This window comes from Neolamprologus brichardi, chromosome 4 (assembly GCF_056152115.1).
Source record: "Neolamprologus brichardi isolate AB-2024 chromosome 4, ASM5615211v1, whole genome shotgun sequence".
NCBI classification, from domain to species: domain Eukaryota; kingdom Metazoa; phylum Chordata; class Actinopteri; order Cichliformes; family Cichlidae; genus Neolamprologus; species Neolamprologus brichardi.
Genome location: NC_142107.1, coordinates 23,158,328 through 23,180,853, shown reverse-complemented (window position 1 = coordinate 23,180,853; position 22,526 = coordinate 23,158,328). Strand labels below are relative to the sequence as shown.

Sequence of the window (22,526 nt, the reverse complement as noted above, 5' to 3'; positions counted from 1 at the left end):
ACGTACATGGTCAGCAACAATAGTCAGGCTAGCTGTGGCACTGACACGATGCCCGGTTGGTATAAAGATAGATAAGATAGCTCTTTATTGTCATTGCACAGTCATATATAGTAGAATGGTACAATGAAATTGGAAAACTGTCCTACGTCGGCACTACATATAACACGACACATCACAACGCAACAAACAACACAAAATAAAGGGGCCCAGTGAGTGCCACACCGCTACACCACCAACAACAGCCTGAACTTTTAATAAAAAGCAGGATGGATGCATGCTTTTGTGCTTTTGTGCCAAATTCTGACCCTACCATCTGAATTTTGCAGCAGAAATTTTAATTCATTAGATGAGGCAACGCTTTTCCAATCTCCTATTGTCTAATTGTGTTTTTAGCTGACGACCCGCTGTGGCCTTCTGCTGTTGTAGACCATTTGCTTTGAGGTTCAGAGATGCTCTCTTATCATTTGGGCCTTAAAGTGGCACTACTGTTTGACCTGATGAAGAGTGGCATTATTCCATATTTCTCCTAAATTGATGCTAGTTTTATCCCAATATTTCTCCAAGTTCTTTAAATCTTTTGCAAATAAACTGTGTTTATTTTTTAAAGGCTCAGTAATTGTTGTTTACTCCAACAGTGAGAAGTAGTGTATTTACTGGGACTAATTCCAATTGTATTTGGTGCTCTAGTGGAAATCTGAAGCAGAAGGCCTGTGTGTGTGGGTTTGAGTCAAAGCAAGCTAAAGCGTGTGTGTTCATGATAATGAAAGAACATGTCAGCCTGTGCAGCTGTGTGACTCACTGATGTGGTTTTAATAGTTTTTGAAAAACAATGGAGCTCTGTGTCACAAAGGAATAAGCTAACAGGCTTTGGATACACAAACAACACTTGTTAATAGGGTCAGTTCACTATCACTGTTGGTCCTTCTGTGGGACTTGAAAATAAAGACATTAATTGAATACTTCTAATTTTATGGTTTTAATTATCAACACACATCTCCTGAATTCAAGTTTTCGCACCTTTTGTGTATATCCTTAAAAAAACCTTTTTGCCTACTTGAACATTAAGGAAAGACACTAAACAACGCTGACACACAACACTGCATTTGAACTGTTTAAAGCCAAAGTCACGTATATTAGATGAGTGAGGGGTATTTTTATTTTTGAGACTTTTACATCATCATGTTGTAAATGTACAACGTAATTGTGGGTGCTCCATACCAACTGTGCTGGAATATAATATAAATAGTACATATGTGTGGGTGAGCTGTTGCACAGCCAATCAAATTAACCAGATTTTTTTAAGAAGAAAAAAAAAACGCTCAAAAATGCTGCAAGGAGTTATTTTTTTCAGGTACATAAACTATGAAGTAGTCAACAAAAAAACGAAATGCAACATGCAAAACATGCAAGAGGAGAATCACAGACAGATGGAACAACTTCCAACTTTGTCCGACAGTTGAAGTTGCATAAAGAACGATAGGTGGTGCTTCTCTTTTGCTACGATGAAACAGCTGACTTCATCTAACTTTGTGATGTCAACTAACTTTAATGTGTGTGATATTTTTGTCATGCTATTTTAAAGCCGGTCCTACAAGCGCATCCAAGAATAACATGCAGCTTATCTCAGAACTGTCGGTGAAAATTATTCTTGGAGCTAAGTTTAATTGAGCTGCATTTTATAGAGGTGCAATTTCACAATTTGTGTATATTTTCTAAGTTCACTATTTTGTCATGTGTTGAGAAAAACAGAGATTTAAAAATCACATGGTCTAATATTTACATTTAGCATATAACTGCAACATTTTTATTTTTTTTTAAAGACTCGAAAGGACTTGAAATTCAAAGTTTCAGACTTGTGACTTTACTCGGACTTTTAAACCAGTGACTTGAGACTTGACTCTGACTTGAGGATAAAGACTTGAGACTTACTTGAGACTTGCAAAACAATGACTTGGTCCCACCTCTGCTTTATGTCGTCTTAGTAAACATCCATGGAGCATCAAGGTTTCCTCAGGTTATACACGTCTGATGATATTCTATGGGCAAGAATTACAAAAGTATCCTGAGGTAGATTGAGCCTTAAAAAGTAATTTCCTTAAAATTGTGAAATTTGTCTGGATTTAAATACAATGTGAGTAAGTGTGATCATACTTGTATATCAGCAAATAAAAGGGAATATACAAAACTGCAATTTCAAAATACTTTCAAGGCATGAAAACAGGATTTTATGGACAGGATTTCTAGGCGCAGCCAAGTGGCGGAGGGCTTTCGCTTTGGTGGCCTCAGAATCTCATCTCTGCTTTTTGCGGATGATGTGGTTCTGTTGGCTTCATCGGGTGAGGGCCTCCAGCTCGCACTGGAACGGTTCGCAGCCGAGTGTGAAGCAGCGGGAATGAGGATCAGCACCTCCAAATCTGAGGCCATGGTTCTCAGCCGGAAAAGGGTGGAGTGCCCACTCCGGGTCGGGGATGAGTTCCTGCCCCAAGTGGAGGAGTTCAAGTATCTCGGGGTCTTGTTCACGAGTGATGGGAGAAGGGAGCCGGAGATCGACAGACGGATTGGGGCTGCAGCCGCAGTAATGTGGACGCTGCACCGGTCCGTCGTGGTGAAGAGGGAGCTGAGTGTAAAAGCGAAGCTCTCAATTTACCGGTCGATCTACGTCCCTACCCTCACCTATGGCCACGAGCTGTGGGTAGTGACCGAAAGAACAAGATCGCGGATACAAGCGGCAGAAATGAGCTTCCTCCGAAGGGTGGCTGGCATCTCCCTTAGAGATAGGGTGAGAAGTTCGGCCATCTGGGAGGGGCTCAGAGTAGAGCCGCTGCTGCTCCACATCGAAAGGAGCCAGCTGAGGTGGTTCGGGCATCTGACAAGGATGCCTCCTGGGCGCCTCCTGGGTGAGGTGTTCTGGGCATGTCCCACCGGGAGGAGGCCCCGGGGCAGACCCAGGACACGCTGGAGAGATTATATCTCTCGGCTGGCCTGGGAACGCCTTGGTGTTCCCCCGGATAAGCTGGAGGAGGTGGCTGGGGAGAGGGAGGTCTGGGCCTCTCTGCTTAGGCTGCTGCCCCCGCGACCCGGCCTCGGATAAAGCGGATGAAGATGGATGGATGGCATGAAAACAAGTCGAGATATTCATCATCGAGTTATTTCATCGAATTAAAAAATGCTCGTGTTCCTTTTCAAATATTGGCATTTACATTTACATATTTGTTTAGACGCCCTCATTCTAACTCCTGCACATTCTCATGTGCGACTAAAGAGCCGTTGGTGACAACCTCTGCGTGCAACAAATCGAAAAAGAACATGTTTACTTAGCAGGCTGTCCATGAGAGCGAAAGGGGAATTATTAGTGAAGAGCAAGGCCGATATGCTGTAGATTCACAGCTGATAGATTTGGCTTACTGGTGACTGAAGAGATAATAATTACATGCTAGTGGCCTGTTGAAGGAAGCACCAATATATTATAGTAATACTTGTTGTCAGATTCCTGCTGTTCAATTTTCATACTGTATGGTATGTGTACTGTGTTATTCAGGCGGAAATGACTGCCACCCTCTCTAAATGTTAATCTCACTTTCATCAAATCAATGTCACCACACAAAACAGGAGCAGCATTCGCATACGCTTTGTCCAAATATTCATACGGGCACTCAAGGTCAGCGTGTACACGTCAATTCAGTTTGACAAAGCGCTGACATGGACATTAGATAGTTAATGGCAACCAAGAGGATATTGAATTTAAATGAAAATGGTTGAATTTTTATTATTATTGTGATTATTTTAAAAAGGAGCGTTGAATGCGTCTTCACCTCGCTGTGAACCTCTGTGCACAAATACACATATAAACACACACCTTGCTCTGCCTTATTCAGTTTCAGCATGGCTGCCTGACAGGTGTGAAAGATTCCTCTCCTTGTAGCACCACGGTTATTATTCTGCTGCACCAGGAGCTGCCACCCCCTTCACATCCAGTCCCTCTACTAAAATCTAGCCTGTTTCTCTGATAAGGCTGTTTCCATGAGAAACTACTGGAGGCTGCCGGCCTGATACGCAATGCTTCAGCACACATCACAACATGCCTAATACTGTGTACCGCAATATTAAAACTACCTACCTAATATAAGTCCTCGTGGTGGCCCCCCCCAGCTTTGGACTTTTGTTCAGGTGCTTTCAAAGGATGTTTGGTCTGATTGAGGTCTGGGGAATTTGGACACTGGGTGGACATTTGCACTTATCCCTTGTAGCTGGTGCCAAAATGTGTCAAAACAACATGTTTAATGTTAGATTTATGGTCCCAGACTGGTATCTATTTGCTCTTTGGCCATGCAGAAGGAAGCATTAATGGTATTATTGCAACCACAGCAGACATGCTAGCATGCGGTACTTCAAAAAAAACAAAACAAGAGTGCTGAGCCAGCGGTTGTGTCGCTTTTCATAGATAAAACACTTATTGGTTGACAAAGAAACAGGAAAGGAAGAAATAGTTCAGTTCACCACAAATACACCGAAGACGAAGAAGAAAAAAGAAAACAAAGGTCAAAAACATGAAAAAGCAGGATAGCTGCAATGGAACATTTTCATTGTTTTTAACACTTAGTTTTACTTCCCTTCAAAGAGCGTCTGTGTATATTTGCTTCGGCAGCAGGAGGAGCATTACACTGTACATGAGAGCTAAAAGCAGCTATTTTACTGATAAGCAAGGATTGGATATGACTGTGTAAACAACTTGTCAATCACAAGCAGTTATCCAGTAGTATGCATTTGATATGGACCACAATAAGCGACCGAGGCCGTGAAGGGTTTAGCGCAATGGTCAGGGCCAAGGGTCGTTTTCCCTCCTCTGTAACTGCAGCTATTGTCCCCTGACATTTGACCACACCGCATGCACATAATTTGCAGGAATGTAATGTCCTTATTAGGGATGGGTATCGTTTAGGTTTTATCCGATACCGGTGCCAAACCAAATCGGATACTTTTGAAATGGTGCCGGTGCTTAAAGAATGGAGAACACAAAATTGGTCCAAAAACCTCTCATGTTCAGCTGTTTTTTTGTAAAAAGATAACAATGTTAGCCTTTTCTGCAGCTATGGGGCATATATGGTATCACTCCTGGCTGGAAGCAGCTTAAACAATGGAAAAAACACAAACTTTGTCCAAAAATCTCTCATGTTTAACTGTTTTCCACTTTTTCTTTGGTCATTTTAGCCTTTTTGTCCAGGGTGAAGGGAGTATCTGCCATCAAACAAGAAGACAGCCGCATGTAGCTATGATGATGTTTGCTAGTTCACCTTACATGCATTAATGTAATAACGTGGTTAGCCTACTCAACGTAAATTACACACGAACAACATTAAGCTATTCACGCAGAGAAGAACGGCTGCTGCTGCATCATCATCCTCATCATTTCTGCTACACTGGCAGGGCTAGGGGCCAGGACTCTCCTCTTCGGGTTTTTGGGGGATGTTGCTAACTCCGGGTCGATAACAGGCAACCCACCCGCAGTAGATGTGCTCGGTGTGAGGTCTCGCAGCAAGCTATCAAATACGGCGCATTTCTCTGCTTTTAAAAAAAACGCTATGCGTCGCCAGGTGTTTCATCAGATTTGAGGTGTTACCTCCTTTGACAGTATCACAGTATCAGCTTAAAGCACTTATTGCAGCTGCTGAGTTTGCATCTTTTGCTGTGAAGTACAGCCAGACTTTTGACCGCTTCGCCTTGGGCATTTTTAATCTGTAGCTCTGCTCTAAAAGAACGTACGTACCTGGACCCGCCTACTATCCTCGGAAACGTAAAATGATTGGCTAGAATCTAAAGTGTATCACAGCTCAGGGAAAAAAAGCACCGAAATGTGCGCTGCTTTTCTGTCTGGTTACTACCGTTTATGTCAGAACCGGTGCCATCATGGCACCGGATACCGGTACCCATCCCTAGTCCTTATTGCTGCTTAGAGATGGTGGTGACTCTTAAAGCAGAGCCAACGGGAATCGACAAGTGATATCAATAAATCGGAATACCGTAGCTAAATTCTTATCAGTTCCCGTCCCTGCTTCGGTTGCTGCACGTTTCATCTCGTATGTACACATGAGTGCGTTTGTCTGCTGCTTATTTTACTGGTTCAAGTAAAATCAGCAATGCATTTTAATATAAATATGCAAATATCCACCATCAAATGCACAAAGTCTTGGTAAAGTGTTTAAATGTAAACATGGAAAAAGCATGTGTTGCATAGGCTTGTAGTTCAGGCTCTGAACTACGGAGATTATCAACCATTTCAGTAAAAAATAAACAGTAAACAGGACAAATCTGATGAATATTCTCCATCGTCACTGCAATTAACAACGTTAATGTTATGTTGTATTAAAGTGCTGTATTTGTAGCTGAGTGAGAAACGTAACAACACAGTGGACCTCCACCGGGCTTTTTCCTGCAGTTTCAACTTTACGCTTGGACTTAATTTCACGTAACCTGATAATAAGCCATTCATGCATTACAAGTTTGTTTGCTCGCCATTCAAAACACATCGATCTCGGCACGCTGGCATGAACTTGATGGTCTACTTCCAGTCACAGCAGGGAAAGAAACAGCTTGCCATTCAAACCCAAAAGTGAGCAGAATACAGATGCAGTTAAGAATTTATTTTCACTTATAAAAGAGAGCACTGGTTTGAGTTGATGTATTTTATATGGGGAGCTCGCTCCACTTTCATTAGCAATTCTGATTTAAAAGTCAACATTTTGTAGCACTTGGAGAATTTCAAATGTTTTAACAGATATCTTGTTTGTGAAATGAGTTGTTGACTTTTCAACCTGACAATTACAAGAAAATGCAGAGATCTAAACATGTCTGAGGGAGTGGGTTTGTGCATGGAAATGAAAAAATAGCACAACTGCAAGCATTCTGAGCTGCAGAAAAAAATGCACATTAGCTGCAATATCTAATCTAATCCATCTACCCAGTGTGTCTAAAGATTTTGAGTCTGTGATAACAAGTATAACATGTTTTTGAAGCATTCTTCTGCACCAAAAAATAGTTTGGGGATGATTTGTTTGTTTCTTATTTGATTCACGTCCATCTGATTGGGTGATATATCCTTATGCGCTGCATTTACAACTCTGTGATGGTTTTTTTTTGTGTACAGAGTGAAATTGCTCAGAGTGACACATCCAATAAAATACAGCAGCGGTGTGAGACAGCATGTGGGAGTTTTCCCTTCAGTTAAGTTGTCCTAAACTTAAAAAAACGAACCACGTTTTAACGCTCGAAAACAAGCTGACTTTTAAGAATTTGGGGGTTGGGGTTATGGTGACATATTCAGGAATTTGTAATATGTACTTTTCATTATCTAAGATTTCTTAAGGATGGGGAAGTGATATAAAAGTTAAACAAAAGTCAAAATTCACATGAACATATGAACATTGCTAAAAGAAAGTCATGCTCCAACCCCGAGACATGCCATGGTCTTATTCTGTGCACTGTTACTGCTTTTGCTGTGCATTTGATTCGGCCATGTGTCTGGGGAAGGTGTTCTGCATGGTTGCGTATGGGCAGCAGGGAGTGCTAAAGGCAAAAAACACACTTTTTCCTCTTCAAGAAAATGTGAAGATCCCCACGGAAACTCTATACAGGACTGAGAGGGTCAGATGAAGTTTGCTCGCCCACCAAGTTCAGGGTGTTTGATAAAGTTCTCATAGCAGAGATCTGAGACTTTCCCCAGTCTCAGCAGTCCAAAACACTCATCCGAATCTTGCTGACAGCGGACGGCAAGCAGATAGAGTTAATATGAGAAAGCTAATGCATATGAATAAGGTAAATGAAAGCTGATGAATGTTATCCCTTATCTCCATAAAGATTAGACTATCCCTTGAACCTCTGTCAAGGACACACACAATAAAGAACAAATTTGAAGAGTTAGCTTGTCTAGCAATTTGATGGACGTCGATAAGGTTACATCACAGTTATAGATACAACGTCTGGACGGGGACACCGGGTATGATCTGAACTAAAGCGCTGAGGAGGCTTCTGTTCATTTTTTTAACAGTTTGTCCACCTCATGGTCATTGCTGAAAGAAATCTATGTGGATTTCTAAAGACCTTATAACAATATCCTGGAGCTATTTAAACATTAGAGTTATTAAAATGAATATTTCTATTAGGGTCTTTTCTTCCCTTGAGTCTACTGCTATCTGACGAGTATATATACTCTCATTCTCCTCTTTATTTTCTTGGTGTCAGATCAATCATGCACCATCCCAACTCAAGGTGAAACCCATCAAAGTGTCATCCCCCCATTGTCAGTGATTCACAAGAAACTCCGACACACAGACGGGCAGGCAGACAAACAGAAAGACAACATCAACAAGCGAGTTAGGGGGAAAACAAACAGCCGCGAGGCCTGGAGAGATTAATCTGCTTTACTGCAGTTCCTCAAGAGGAAAACTGGGGAACTTCTCCGAGAACACGACTCGCTGCCATAAAGCCAGCCCATAAACATGCAGAAAAGATTAGGTCGCTTCAATCACTGAGATAAGATAAGTTGGTGAAACTTTGCTCAGAAGTTAGTGGGTTGACAAACCTCATGAGGTGGCTTTTCTTTATGTAAATCAGATTTTAGCAGAGCGGCAGAGTCGGCGCCTACGTTCGCCATGCTGTGGACCGCGAGTCTCTGCGTCCTCTGCGCCCTCTGCGCCTCATCGGTCCTCGGCGCGCCGGTAAACAACGAGAGACAGAAGGTGCTGCTGATCTCATTCGATGGTTTCCGGTGGGATTACGACCGCGACGTGGACACGCCGAACCTCGACCGAATGGCCGAGGACGGCGTCAAAGCCCAGTATGTCACCCCTCCGTACCTCACCCTCACCAGTCCGACACACTTCACCCTCTTGACAGGTAAAGAGTTTCATTTTCTACAGCAGCGCTTCTACTTAGCAGGGGATCTGCATATCATGACGGAGGAGTAACCGCTCTGAGTTTACTTTGCAAGTATTGAAAAAGCCACAGGAAAAAGGAATTAGTTGTAATTGAATGTCCCAGGGTCCAACGGCTTTTATAGCTGAGTAAGATGATTATGCTTGGATGACTGAGGGAAGAATTCTCTGCTCCTTTTTTTTTATTTTTTATTTTGACTCTCGAATCATCAGCGCCTGCTAAAAGAAATTTAACTTCCTTGAAATTAAATTCTTCTAATCTCCGAAGTTGGTCGTAAGACCTTGTCCAAAAGCGTCATGCCACTCAGCCCGTTAAGTTGATAGAATTTTTAATGTGAATGTGTCACGCTCTAAATAATGAGAGCGAGCCGACTGACAGCGATTCTCTTCCGCAGGCCGCTACATCGAGAATCACGGGGTAATCCACAACATGTTTTTCAACACAACCACCGGAGAGAAGAAGTCTTACTATCAGACTCAGTTTGTGAATCAGTGGTGGGACAATGGCACTCTGCCTATCTGGATCACAGCACAGAGACAGGTCTGCGCAGCACAATTTCCATCTCATCACTGTGAGAGACTGTTTTGCTGTTTACAGAAATAGAAACCATTTCTCTTGACAAAACACCTCTGAAGGCTCGCCGAATGATTTCAGGAAGATCACCGCAGTTATGCTGCAAATAATTCTGCAGGCGTCGATGTTAACGGCATGCAAATGACAGCTGCTCGAAGTTTGCTTCAAAGGTTAAGCTGTAGGTTTAAGGAAAATTAATCAAAATCCGGCTATTACTGATGTGCTTTGCTAGCATGTTGACCCACAGTATGAACAGATGTAGCTTTCACATACTTGTCAGCGTATCAAGTGCATATGTCATGTTTATGTTAATGCGGCCTTGTTTTTTTCTAACCTTCCAGGGCCTAAAAGCTGGCTCTCTTCACTTTCCTGGCACAGCTTCCCGTTACCAGGGACAGGTTGCTATGCTGCGGGAAGTGGAGCCGCAGCTTTACAACTACAAGAACGAGACCGCTTGGCGAGAAAACACAGATAAAGTGATGAGCTGGTTCAGAGACCGGAACATGGACTTTGTTTCCTTCTACTTTGGCGAGCCTGACGGCACAGGCCACAGATACGGTCCGGACTCGAATGAACGTAGAGAGATGGTGAAACAAGTGGACCGAACGGTGGGCTATATTCGGCAATCAGCCGAGCGACACGGGCTGACTCACCGCCTCAACATCATCATCACGGCAGATCACGGCATGACCACCGTGTATCGTAATGGTCTGGTGGAGGAAATCACCCTGTCAAAGATCCCAGGCTTTTCATTCGGGGACCTGTCCTTCCACTTGGTGGACTACGGACCTTCCGGGATGCTGTTGCCCAAGCCGGGCAGGCTGGAGGCGGTTTACAATGCCTTGAAAGGGGCTCATCCACATCTCCACGTGTACAAGAAGGAGGACGTGCCAGAGCACCTTCGCTTTACTAAAAACGATCGCATCCTCCCCATCATTTTATGGGCCGACCCTGGATACGTAATCAACGGGGTACGTTGACGGATGCTCGATTGTGTTTTTCACACTCTCACCTGACAAGCTGTCAGACAAGATCTTCAGCAGCAATCATACGTGCCAAAATCTAACATTTACTCATGCCAGGGCATCACATAGTGCCATTTTTGTCAGCAGCTGCTGTGTGGTACAACTGTACACAGCAAGATTTCCCTCGGAGAGATAACAAGCTCGAAAGTCCACAAGTTGGAGAAGTGGAGGGTAAAGTTATAGGTTTATCAGCCAGGAGATGATAGTTTTGATTATGTTTAGACCTTAGTCTTTTGCACTTTGATGGTTAGCTTCAGAGACTCTGAACATCCCCCGAGTCAAAGGTATGAGGATCAGGGTTGAGGCTAAAATGAGCAGTTTGGTTAACATTAATCCTTTGTACAGAATTACTGCCTGTTTGGGTCACCAAACAGAAAAAAATGCAATGCCTAAATATATGAGAACCCTAACCCTAGATAGGTCGCTGGTGACCTCGGGGATGTCCAGACCTTAAAACCACTTGTTCAGAGTCAAGAAATCATCAAGGTTGGCGTTACAGCTGCTTTACAACAGTAAGGATGCATATTAATAAAGCAAACACAACCAAACTAGAACTAATAAACTCTACTTATTTATCTAACCCGGTGCATGAGAAGCAATGGCCCTTACAAAGCTGCAACAATATGGTAATTTCATAGGATTCCAGTGACTCGAGAAAGTTTACAACCGCAAAAAGTGTGGTAGCAATTCTAGCTAGTTTTATAGTTTTACAGTAGCCTGCAGGTTTAAATTATGAAATGTAATTATGAACGTGTGTTTCAGCTATTTTACAGACATGAAAGGAATCTAACGAGTAGGATAATGAATTACGGTCTCCTTGGAGAACTTAAGTAACGTCCTTACTTTTAAGAAAAATGCATATATGTAATAATTACTTTTGAGTAATGACAACAAAAAGGGGGAAGTTTCTCCAACAGCACAAAATGTCTTTGCTATAACTGCTACGCTATCAAAGCAAAGCTAATGAGACGCAATTAAAATCGATAAATGATATCGATAACGGAATCTGAATCGATAAAGTCTTATCAGTTCCTCTCCCTTTCATTCGCCCTCAACGTAGAGAGCTGACATTTGTTCTCATGCAACATAATAAACTGCAAAGTGCAGCTTCGGCAAACATTCGCACTTCTTCTTGTAACTTATTAACAAGCAGGCAATTTATGTGATTATGACCTACGTAGGTGGTCATAAGGATTCTAAACGACAAGCACTTCTATAGCGATAAAGAGCCAGATTAATTATCTGTACGTGCCATCTGGGCTTTTTTTCTACAAATTTCCTCATTTCTTGACTACAGAAATAATTAAATTACTTAAATTCTGCTCATTGAAAATACTTAAACTGGGCTCTTTTCAGCCAGACGCAAGGAGTTAAATTCTAATCTTAGTACATTACAATTTTAATCAAGTGCATTTGCACGTCCTCAGGATAATCCAGGCCTTGCTGATGACATGCAGTACGCTCTCAAATGCTTCATGAAGCTATTCATGCCTCAAAATTCAAAATTAGCATTTTCATTTGGCTCCACACTCACTCAGTCACTCTGCTGTGCAGCAACTTTGCAAGCGGATGTGTCCATCAGTACTGAGAACCATTAAATCACAACTTAATTTAAAAGAGGAAATTTTAAAATTGTGGAATGTCTTAAAAACCCTGAAAAAGAGGACAAAATGTGTTAAATCCCAGGTCTGGAAGTTGGGACTGGAAATTTGGCTCTTTGTTCCCTCCATTTTTTTAATATACTCATTTTAGTTTGATCCAAGAGAAGGGATAAAAATGTCGAGATGGTTACATAACATAGAGACAACTGTGTATCCTAAATTCTGGAAATGTGTTGGAAAACTACTATATATAACATTTAATTATGAAACCATTTTAAATCTTTAAAGTATTTCATGAAAATGAACATTTTCGAGTTGGATTAACGTTCTCATTTAGGCATTATCACTGGCTGGCAGCAGTCACAAAGGGTGAAAGGGCTTTCATTGCACAATGTAGACAATCCGCTTTGGCTTGGTCAATACCTCCCTCTGCTGACTGACTGAGAGTAGACCAAGATGTGGACGTCTGTTGGGGTTTTATTTTATTTGACTACCTTTTGAAAGTTAGATTCGAATTGAATCTATCAAACTGGGTCAAGAGAGTTAAGTTATCCATCCTGTCCTTGCAGTATTTCCCAGTTCAATTCAACAAGGGAGAGCATGGCTTTGACAACCAAGCGATGGACATGAAGCCTTTCTTCAGGGCAGTGGGTCCAGCGTTTCACAAAAACCTAAAGGTGGGGCCCTTTGAGACGGTGAACATCTACCCCTTGATGTGTCACATCCTGGGCATCGAGCCGGAGGTCAATGACGGCCATCTCGACGCCACCAAACACATGCTGGTCACTAGCACTGCTGCTCGAGGTGAGTTTATATCAAACTAATGAGTCTCTCCCCGTGGCACTGAAAGTGTGTCGCTCCAACACCTGCTCCTTCATTACTGGGCCGACCATCCATCATTTCTGACTTTAGTTGTGTCCAAATCAGATGTAGGGTTGCTATAGGTTACAACTACAAATTACATCTGGTGTTCTCGAGGCGAGTTTGGAAACATTTTTCCTCCAATAAAGTCTAAAGAGCTCATATATGAAAGTAAAGAAAAGTAGAAAAGTTCAAAAAGATCATCTAATCTTCATAAAAACAGCAGAAATCGGCACCTTACTACTGCTTTTCTGCTTTTCAGTCATTTGATATCTTCAGCCCAAGACCCAATGGTTGCTGATGAATACTAAAACATTAATACAGGTTACAAATGTATCCTTTGATTTGGCTCGCAAAACAAAAGGAAAGAATTAACTGGTTAATTTGTTGATTTAATACACATTTGGTGTTTTATTGAGCATCTGACTGGAAAAATGGCAAATGTGGGAGTGAGTCAGAATACACTACATAGTAATAAATGAATATGTCAGCCAGAACAACTCACTGATGACTCATTGATGTGTTAAGTCAAAGTGAATCTCAAGCATGTATCATCTCGCTGATGTAACAAGGCGAAGAAATGCTTATATCGAAACCAGATATTATTTAGTTAGTACAACCCACCTCTGATCTAAATAATAATAATAATAATTCTTCAATTATTCACACGTTGGTGTGTCTACTATCTGGTATCATCAAACTAAGGTTAGATACTAAATGTTATTGATATGATCACATATTTCTTTCAGTGGTCACAAACACACTTTGATGTGTGATGTAATAATGAAGTCATCAGGTCAGGATGCACTCTGTGCCTTTTCTTTTATTCCATTTTTATTATTGTTCTTTCTATTAAAAATTAGGTTCATATTAAAAATAAATAACAATATTACTTACTTTGACATAAAAGGATTTTTCCCACCACTTGGGCCGGCCCAAAACATGTCAGACTGTCTATGAAAACTCAGGAATTTTTATAAAAATAAACCTCAGACCAGTTAAAACTTTTTTTAAAGTTTACCTTTACACAATAAAGGTGATCAGCAAAGGTAAGCAGTGGACCAAACTTACAATTTACCAATTTACAGGCGAAGTCAGGTTTTTTAAAGCCTGATACGGAAAGTGTTCACTGTGTGTTCATTATATCAGTGACTTTATATTTACAATAACAGATTGAGCAGGACGACACGGTTGTTCCCTGACAAACACTTTCTTCAGTCCTTACCACTGCAGGCCCCTCCCCTATTAGCCACACCCCTAGACTGGTCACCACACAGATAACTGTTATGCTGGACAGCCATTAATATGCACCGATCTCTTCTTAGACACCTTTGCCTGCTGGCTTTTAGGAAATATATAACAGAGCCATATTTAACTCTCACATTTGTAAAGCACAAAGTCATCACTGAACTAGCAAGCAAACAAGACACAGTCAGACAAATCAAGCTAGCAAGACATGCAGATATAAACACACAAATACGAAAGTTATAATATGTGGTTATCATAACAGTAGGTTATGTAAGCAAGTACTTCTGTTGCTCAAACTGTCACCAAAACTAAAGTTATAGAACAAATCTAAGGATATTGGCCCACACCGTTTTTCACACCATGTGATGAGGCACATAATCAATAGTGGGTCAACGACCCTCCATAAGAGGCAGCTCCCACTAGGGCTTAAATACCTGGGTCTCTTCAGCATGTGGTCTTATAACTGAAGAAGAAACTTAAAGAAGTCCAGGCGCTTTCTTTTCCAAGCTCCATGACCGGGTTGTCTTTGAGCTCTGAAAGCAAATAAAAATCGATACATTTTTATGTATCAATTGTTTTATGTAACAATGTGATTCCTTACACTAACATTTTTTATGTCAGTACAGAAATATTAAAGCAAAAGGCTTCATAAAAAAATTGAATCTTCAATGTGTGAATTTTTTGTTTTTCTTTCTTCTTTCAGCTGAAAGTAGTTTACACAGGAAGTACATGAAAAACGCCTTCACTGGATTGGCTGCGGTAGCTGGATTTCTTGTCATAGTGTTTGCAGCAGCAGTGGTCCAACGACTACTCAAGCAGAAACGCAAGACAAAGAGGTAATGACTTATTTATTCAAAACTGTTATACATCCAAGAGAAATAAAAATCTATATGGTAAATGGCCTGTATTTAGCGCTTTACTAGTCCCTAAGGACCCCAAAGCGCTTTACATCCATTCACACACACATTCACACACTGGTGATGGCAGCTACATTGTAGCCACAGCCACCCTGGGGCGCACTGACAGAGGCGAGGCTGCCGGACACTGGCGCCACCGGGCCCTCTGACCACCACCAGTAGGCAACGGGTGAAGTGTCTTGCCCAAAGACACAACGACTAAGACTGCCCGAGCCAAGTAAAATTTCTTTACTTCTGTGTTTCAGATCAGGAAGTTTGAGAGATCTTCCAGAAAAAGAAGATGCACATCAAACTTCATTTTGAACATCACAATAATGAAGAGAGATTTAAAAGCAGCTCCCAGTGGATGGACCTTCTGCATGATTCTCTTTCATGGCAAATTGCATTAGAACCCAAAGAGCAGAGTGTAAATTATTATTTTAGCTATTTTCAAATAATACAAAGTGACAAGAGAAGGATCAGAACAAGTTTAACTGGAGATGCCCTGGTTTATGCATGAATGAAGAACATTTAGGTCTTTTTCAAATCTGCTGTAATTAAATGGGAATAAACATCAATAAGCAGTGCTGTGTTGGGACACTGGAATATAAACATCTGAGACCATTACCGTAGCGTTATATTACTTTTATGTACTAAATAAACATAAAAGCCACAAAGCAAAACGAGGTTTTGGGGTGAGGGCTGTGAGCAATTAAATTAAGATAAAAGGTGCTGAGAACAAAGTAGCGATCATCATATTAAGGCCATCGCGTCTCTACTTTCATTTAAAGAAGTGAACACACGTCTACGGTGGCTGCCAAGTGACATATTTTGAGGAACCACATACTCATCAGTTGCCGCCTCTCCTCGGATAAAAATGTCAAGTTAAACACGGGTGCTCAACACTTCCGGTTGTAACTTTCAACATAAATGTAAACCCTCCGGTTTTTTTTTTAATATTATTGTCTATATATCAAAAGTTCAAATACATATTTTGACTTTAATTTGTCTTGCACAGCTAAAAATGTACGCCAGAGCTGTTTAGTTCTCATTAGCTGAGCCCGCATTTTTTTCTTTTTAGCATAACATTTAAGACTTGTACGGAACTTATTTAAATACAATACTTTAATCAACATGCTGCCCTTTAAACTTGTACTACGTGAACTGGTTATTTAACTGGTTTACTTGCTTGAGGTTGTTTCTTGCGTAAACCATGTTAAAATAAATCTTGTGCATAAAATTAACGGAATAAACCATTCTATTATGAAATCAATTTTGTGTGTGTTTTATTTTTTATTAGTCCTTTATTTATCCAGGTAAAAAAAAAAATCTCATTGAGATTAAAAATCTCATTTCCAAGAGAGACCTGGCATCAAATATTATATATTCTGACTGTATATGTTTTTAATTGTTTTTTTTTCTTGATATTTTTGCATTCATGTTAAGCGCAGTTTGTGTCGTTATATAAGCCTAGATGCTTTAAAAAAAATTGTTGCGGGATATCAAATTGAAAATAGCCCTCTGGCTGAATTTTGGCGCTTGGCGCTTTTATTTTGAAGGCGGGCCCTTGAGCATCCGGTTTGGTCCCAGCGTAATTCCGCCGTGCGGGCGCCGCGCTGTTCTTTTGATAAAGGATTCTTATGCAAGGGCGAAGGCAGACATGGAGGAACTGAGCGCCGTGGGAGAGCAGGTTTTTGATGCGGAATGCATCTTAAACAAACGAATGAGAAAGGTCAGCGCTGTGAAACCGCGGTGTTAGATTTTATCCACGTATTTTTCCTCCTATTTTACAAACGGTCTGTTTCTCTTTTGGGGCTTTTCTTTCAGGGAAAGTTGGAGTTTCTCGTCAAGTGGAGGGGATGGTCATCCAAGTAAGTACAAGTGGTGCTGCTCCGGCCGAAACAATGAAAACAACAACAGCGTGTCGCTTGTTGCTTTTAGCTAAACCCAAACTTTTTTTTTTATTTTTAAAAAATAAATAAAAGCACAAGAATCCAAATTTCAAGCAGTAAAATGAAACTCCGTTATTTCCATTTGAGGGTTTTACACAATACACATTTGCTTCCTTTTGTTCGATATTTACGTTTTGGAAGTTATCGGATAGCCAAAGAAAATACTTTAGGGCTAATTCAGCTTTTCATACATCAACTTATTCGTTTTAGTTTGGCTGATTTTATTCATCGTTTTTAAGTTTATCTTTTTTTTGTCTTTGCCTCGGACTGGGGCATCCTGAATTCACGATGGTTACGTGATATTTGATTTAAATGTGTATATATAAGTATTTCTCTGTGCTGTTCCACTCGAAGTGTGTGTTATCCGTGCATGTTTGTGCCTGTAAATCTCCACTACGCCTTCATTTCTTGTCACTTGCCCTCTCTGTTCACTTCACATTGTTGCTGTAATCCACCATCAATGCACACTGTTGCCTGCCAGCTCCATGGCTTTCTGTTAGAACCACATCCTTTGTGTGTGTGTGTGTGTGTGTGCAACGAAAGGGTGGGGGTTGATTATTTCACTGGTGACTGCAGATCAGAATGGGCCATTCACCAGCTCCTGATAAAGCGAGTGGTCATTAGACATGCGTGTGATCATTGAAAAGGCCTGTTTTCAGTTTGTTTCTGCACTTAGCCCATTTAGTTATTTTCTCCTCCATTTATGCTCACTATCAAATTATTAGTCACTGATGCAGCCACGCTCAGGAATCAAGCTAGCGGATGCTCAAACTTCAGATTCAGATATAAGATTGAAAAACAAACAAGAACAACGCCACAATGAGCAAATTCAATAACAGCCAGCCTTTGACATCGTGTGCAGGCACCACCAACAAAGCTCTGCAAAAAAAGTTGTTTGTGTTGATGGAAAAAAGAAATTCTGTATTTTTACAACTTCCCACTCGTGTTGGTAACCTCCGTGACCCAAAATAATGCGCTTACTTCCTGCCTCAACAAACACAACTGTGCTTGTTGTGGAAACAAAGGAAGTGAAAAAAACTGATTCGGTGTAGTACCTAAAGTCAGCAGTTTGATTGATGCCTCACGTATGGTGTGATGTATAGAATCGATCAGATTTGAACTTTTTCTGTCATCCGCTCAGTCCTTATTACTGTTTAATAAACAGTTTTTGTAGCTGTTTAAATCATTCTCAAACCACGAGTGCAGTACAGACAGACGGGTTTTCGCCCTACATATTAAGATATTGTTTACTAATTTGTGTTTTATGACTTTGTGGTTACACGGGTCTGTTTATCTCTATAAAGCCAAGCTGTCACTAGCTGTAGTGTTGTTTTAATCTCCCGACTATTCGATTTCTGTTCTCGTCCTGTTTTGAGCTCACCTGAGAGGTCTTTAAATAAAGTGAGGGACTGCCTGTGCTCGGTTTATGGCTGCTAGAACAACACAGCCCTGTGTTGCTCAATGAATGGACTCTGTTGAAAAGTCATTTTCTAAATCTGGAAGCACTCCTCAAACTGTGGAGTACCTTTAGTTTTTGATTCGGATTAACACTAAAATGTGTGTTAATGTTTCGCCACGTCTGCTCGTTTCAGACACAACAGCTGGGAGCCCCAAGAAAATATCCTCGACCCGAGACTGCTGGCTGCATTCAACAAGAAGTAAGTGTCTACGTTAAGATGCACCGCGCTTTAACGTTTGCCGTGCAACACACAACATTAATATGAAATATGTTTAATAATTGTGACTCCTCGTTTCATGTTTGCTGACGTATTACAGAGAGCAGGAAAAGGAGCTTCTGCTGCGTAAAAGAGGGAAGAGGCCCAGAGGACGGCCTCGGAAAATCCTTGTAAGTTTGATTCAAAAGATGATTCTAGGATTTAGTCCCGAACAGAGTATCTAACATTCCCTTCTTATTAAAAACGTAGGAAAACATGCCTGAAGCTCCGAAGTCGAGCAGCTCCTCGTCCGGCTCGTCGTCGTCCTCGTCCGATTCCTCGTCTTCGTGCTCCTCTTCCTCGTCGTCCTCGGATGATGATGACGAGGACGACCAAGTTAAACAAGTCAGCCCGAGCGTGAGAACGAGAGAGCTGAATCCTGTCCCTCAGAAGAAGGCGCAGATAGTCATGGCGAAACAGGAGCCTCCCAAGAAACGGAGTAGGAAACCTCTGCCCTCCGAAGTGAAGGAGTTCCAGCAGAACAAGGGCCCGCGCAAGACCGCCAAAGATACGGATATTCCAGGAGCAATCAAGAAGCCGGTTCACCCGGCCAGCTTTACCTTCATGGGTTTCCACCGGGGCTCGGCCAGGGATACGGTGGGTGGTCCGAACAGAAGCTCCCTCGCCCAGGTCGGTGCTGTTAAAAACTCCTTGAGCTCCGTGGGATCTGGCAGGCCGTCGGTCCAGCCTTCCTCTCTCCCGCTGAACAAGTCCAGCCAAAGCAGAAATGTCACAGAGAGTAAACTTCCCGTCTCCGGTATGAGCAGCGGGACAAGCCTGGATTTAAAAGCAGCTCCTAGTAAATCAAAAGGCGTAGCAGCGCTGAATCTGAATACATCCAAACACCCCATTCAAGGAACCACTCAGCATACACTAAGCTCCCCGAATGGACAAAAGAAGCCTCCGGCCCCTGTGACGACAGCGCAGCGGATACCCGGTGCTAAAACAGCGGCCTTGCCATCTAACGTCTCCTCCAATCAGGGCCTTCAGCCCCTCAACCTGCAGAACAAACTGGTGCAAAGCAACGATGCTCCTGGAAACGGCACGGCGCCAGCGTCAGGCCCCAGAAATGCTGCAAACCCAGCACGGAAACCCGTGACACAAAATCAAGAGTGTAAACCCCCAAAAAGTCCCGCGACCCCCGGAAGACCGCAGGCCAGAAAAACACAGCCCGGCACAGACAAGGTCAGAGAGGTCAATGACATCCAGGCCTCCAGAGTCCAAGGAAGGCTGGAGAGGAGCGGCGTGCATAAATCCCCCACAGAGGCCCAGAGCCAGCAGGACAGGTCGGCCTCCAAAGACGGCAAAAAAGCCAAAATGAACGAGATGAGCACGGGAGAGGAGGAGAGCAGCTCCGACTCGGACCAGGATTCTTCCTACGCCGGACAGGTCGCGGTCCAGAGCCAGGACTGGAAGCCTACGAGAAGCCTGATCGAACACGTGTTCGTAACGGATGTTACAGCTAATCTGGTTACCGTCACGGTCAAGGAGTCGCCGACCAGCGTGGGCTTCTTCAGCATTCGCAACTGTTGATTTGACTGCAAACTGATTGGATTCAAGTTTTGAGAGGACTGAAGAAACACCAGGGAGTGAATGAATGAATGAATGAATGAATGAGTGGGTCAATTTGTTCTTTATCTTTTTGTAGTCAACGATAGACTGTGAGGTATTAAAAAAATCATTTATTGACAGTAATTATTTATTTGCTCATTTAAAAAAACAAAAATCAAACCTGATAAAAACCTTTTCCCCCCTGTGAGCGGTTCATCAAAATCACATTTAGCTTTGGGCTAAAATAGCAACGCCCCCCCACGGGCGGCTGAATAGTGCAAAACATTAACGCTCACACATTTATCTACATTGATCTTCTCTGTTTGAGGTATCCCTGCTTTGTTATATAACAGCAGATAGAAGGAACGTCTTTATGAAGAAATGATGAACGGCTGGTGTGAGCAGGAGGTCTAGCTTCTTTTATGGATAGCTCATTTAGGTTTGAATAATCTCTTAATGTTGTGAATCCACGTCGTTCGATAGCTCAGCCAGTTTAAATCTTAGCGTTGAGTCGATAGGGTTTATTTTTGTAACGTTTCTGAAATTAGCTACCTCTCGTTTGTTCATTTCTTTGGGGGGAAAAAATCCCTCCAGGGTATATCATCATCGTGTTTATATATATTTTTATATAGGTCTCAATGTATTGGACTTTGATGCTGTTTAATCTTGTGTTAGTACCAGCAACAGCTTCATTTCTGTGTACTAAAAAAAAGAAAACGCCACATCTGAACTGACTCCACATGCTGTTGAACTGCGCGCACCATTATCAGCTCAAAGAGAAGCTTCATTCCACAATGTAGCCGGTTTATCAGCGCAGTTTTCCAAATGGGCTGAAGCATGCACAGGCAGATACAGTATCTCCGTTTCCCCTCCGACGCTCAGATAAGACTCGGCCCCGGCTGAGGTTCGCTCTTCTTCCTTTGCACCGCTTCCACGAGATATTCACCAGCAACTTGCGTCTTCTGTGACTGGAAATTTTGGAGGAAAGCGTTCTTGTTGCAAAGATCGCGGGCCGCGCACGTGGGGACCCGACCTTGTGGCCTTTCAGACACACCGGAAAAGGTCAGGCATGGACAGCTTAACTACAGATGACCAGGTTTCATCAAGCGTGTACTGGTGATTCAAAACCGGTGCCTAGTACTGAAAGGGCTTGTTTTTCTTTGTCGTTTTTTCCTGTTACTTGCAGCTGTGGTCTTCTCATTTCACCCCTCGTGCACGGGTTCAGGAGCTGCAGGCTCGGCCTCCCGGAGGGGCGGGAGAAAAAAAGGGTCCGTCTGATGTAACGGAAAAGAAACCGCAACAGTGTGCGCTACTTTCTGCTCCCTCGAGAGGAGTTCAGCAACAAAGCACTTCGTCTGAACTCTTGTGTCTACTCCTGCTCTGCAGACTGTGCCTTTCTTTCTCTCTAAACACAAAGGCATTACCCCAAAGATAGCTAGAATTTCAGGTTGTTCAATAAAGGAGTTCTCCTGAGCATCCACTGGAGACTACACCGTTCCTGTTTCCTCGTCTGTATTCTTGTGAAACTGGAAGGGAAAAGAAAAGCCCTGCTGGATGACCTGTTACAATATTTGTGGCCTAATTGGAACCATACGAGTGGTGTAGGTGCAGTTTACAGAAGTAGACTGCACTCAGCATCATGTGTAATAGGTACATTTGTGGGTTTAGGGTCTTCTTCATGTGGCTGCTGCACACTGTACACAATGTAAAGCAATGCACCACAGACTGGGTGTGATATCTGGTGTAATCAGCACCGTGTGACAAACTACGGGGTAATGCAAGGTGTTAATATGACTTCTTATGTTTTTATATTTACTTGTTTTATTGATAAAGGAACTTTTCATATACATGTTGCTATTTTTTTTTTTTTTAGATTACTAACCGTCTCCATTGAATGTTTTCCTTACTATTTATTTCAAATTAAAAGCCTTTTGGGGATAGCACAGTGTCATCAATCTTTGTATTGTACCGATTGTCAGAGTGACTAATAAAAAGGTACAACTCTTCAGTCTGGCTCGGGGTTTTCTTTAATTTATCGGAGAAGACAAGACATTTCGTGGCATTGGCTGCTTTGCTTTATATTTATATAAATTTAACATCGCAGTTTCAGAAAAATCCCAACATTAGAATTAATAATACTGCTATTTTGCTACTGTTTTCTTGTCTTCTTGCCATA

At 42.0% G+C, this 22,526-nt stretch overlaps 2 protein-coding genes across 3 annotated transcripts; both read left to right on the top strand.

Moving 5' to 3' along the window:
• Positions 1 to 8,645: 8,645 nt before the first annotated feature.
• LOC102791904 (ectonucleotide pyrophosphatase/phosphodiesterase family member 7-like) lies at positions 8,646 to 15,473 on the top strand. Its single transcript, XM_087840380.1, has 6 exons — positions 8,646 to 8,889; positions 9,323 to 9,468; positions 9,843 to 10,472; positions 12,697 to 12,931; positions 14,940 to 15,072; positions 15,399 to 15,473. The coding sequence occupies exons 1-6, from the start codon at positions 8,646 to 8,648 to the stop codon at positions 15,454 to 15,456; spliced, it is 1,446 nt and encodes a 481-aa protein (XP_087696506.1). The 3' UTR covers positions 15,457 to 15,473.
• Positions 15,474 to 16,771: 1,298 nt separating this feature from the next.
• On the top strand, positions 16,772 to 22,317 carry cbx2 (chromobox homolog 2 (Drosophila Pc class)). Of its 2 annotated transcripts, XR_015719003.1 has the most exons (6): positions 16,772 to 16,864; positions 16,960 to 17,003; positions 18,677 to 18,742; positions 18,861 to 18,930; positions 19,010 to 21,412; positions 21,537 to 22,317. XR_015719003.1 is itself a non-coding variant. In XM_006801943.3 (5 exons), the coding sequence occupies exons 1-5, from the start codon at positions 16,793 to 16,795 to the stop codon at positions 20,330 to 20,332; spliced, it is 1,575 nt and encodes a 524-aa protein (XP_006802006.2). In that variant the 5' UTR covers positions 16,772 to 16,792; the 3' UTR covers positions 20,333 to 22,317. The 2 variants fall into 2 exon arrangements, 1 of the variants encoding a protein (XP_006802006.2); XM_006801943.3 differs by having other exon boundaries at positions 19,010 to 22,317.
• The last annotated feature ends 209 nt before the right edge of the window (positions 22,318 to 22,526 follow it).

Excerpts from the sequence above, each read along its gene's own strand:
- LOC102791904 (XM_087840380.1), top strand. The coding sequence starts at position 8,646 with ATGCTGTGGACCGCGAGTCTCTGCGTCCTCTGCGCCCTCTGCGCCTCA. Across the intron at positions 12,932-14,939 it reads CACTAGCACTGCTGCTCGAG|CTGAAAGTAGTTTACACAGG; the intron begins GTGAGTTTATAT and ends TTCTTCTTTCAG. Across the intron at positions 15,073-15,398 it reads CAGAAACGCAAGACAAAGAG|ATCAGGAAGTTTGAGAGATC; the intron begins GTAATGACTTAT and ends TCTGTGTTTCAG.
- cbx2 (XM_006801943.3), top strand. The coding sequence starts at position 16,793 with ATGGAGGAACTGAGCGCCGTGGGAGAGCAGGTTTTTGATGCGGAATGC. Across the intron at positions 18,743-18,860 it reads CTGGCTGCATTCAACAAGAA|AGAGCAGGAAAAGGAGCTTC; the intron begins GTAAGTGTCTAC and ends GACGTATTACAG. Across the intron at positions 18,931-19,009 it reads GACGGCCTCGGAAAATCCTT|GAAAACATGCCTGAAGCTCC; the intron begins GTAAGTTTGATT and ends TTAAAAACGTAG.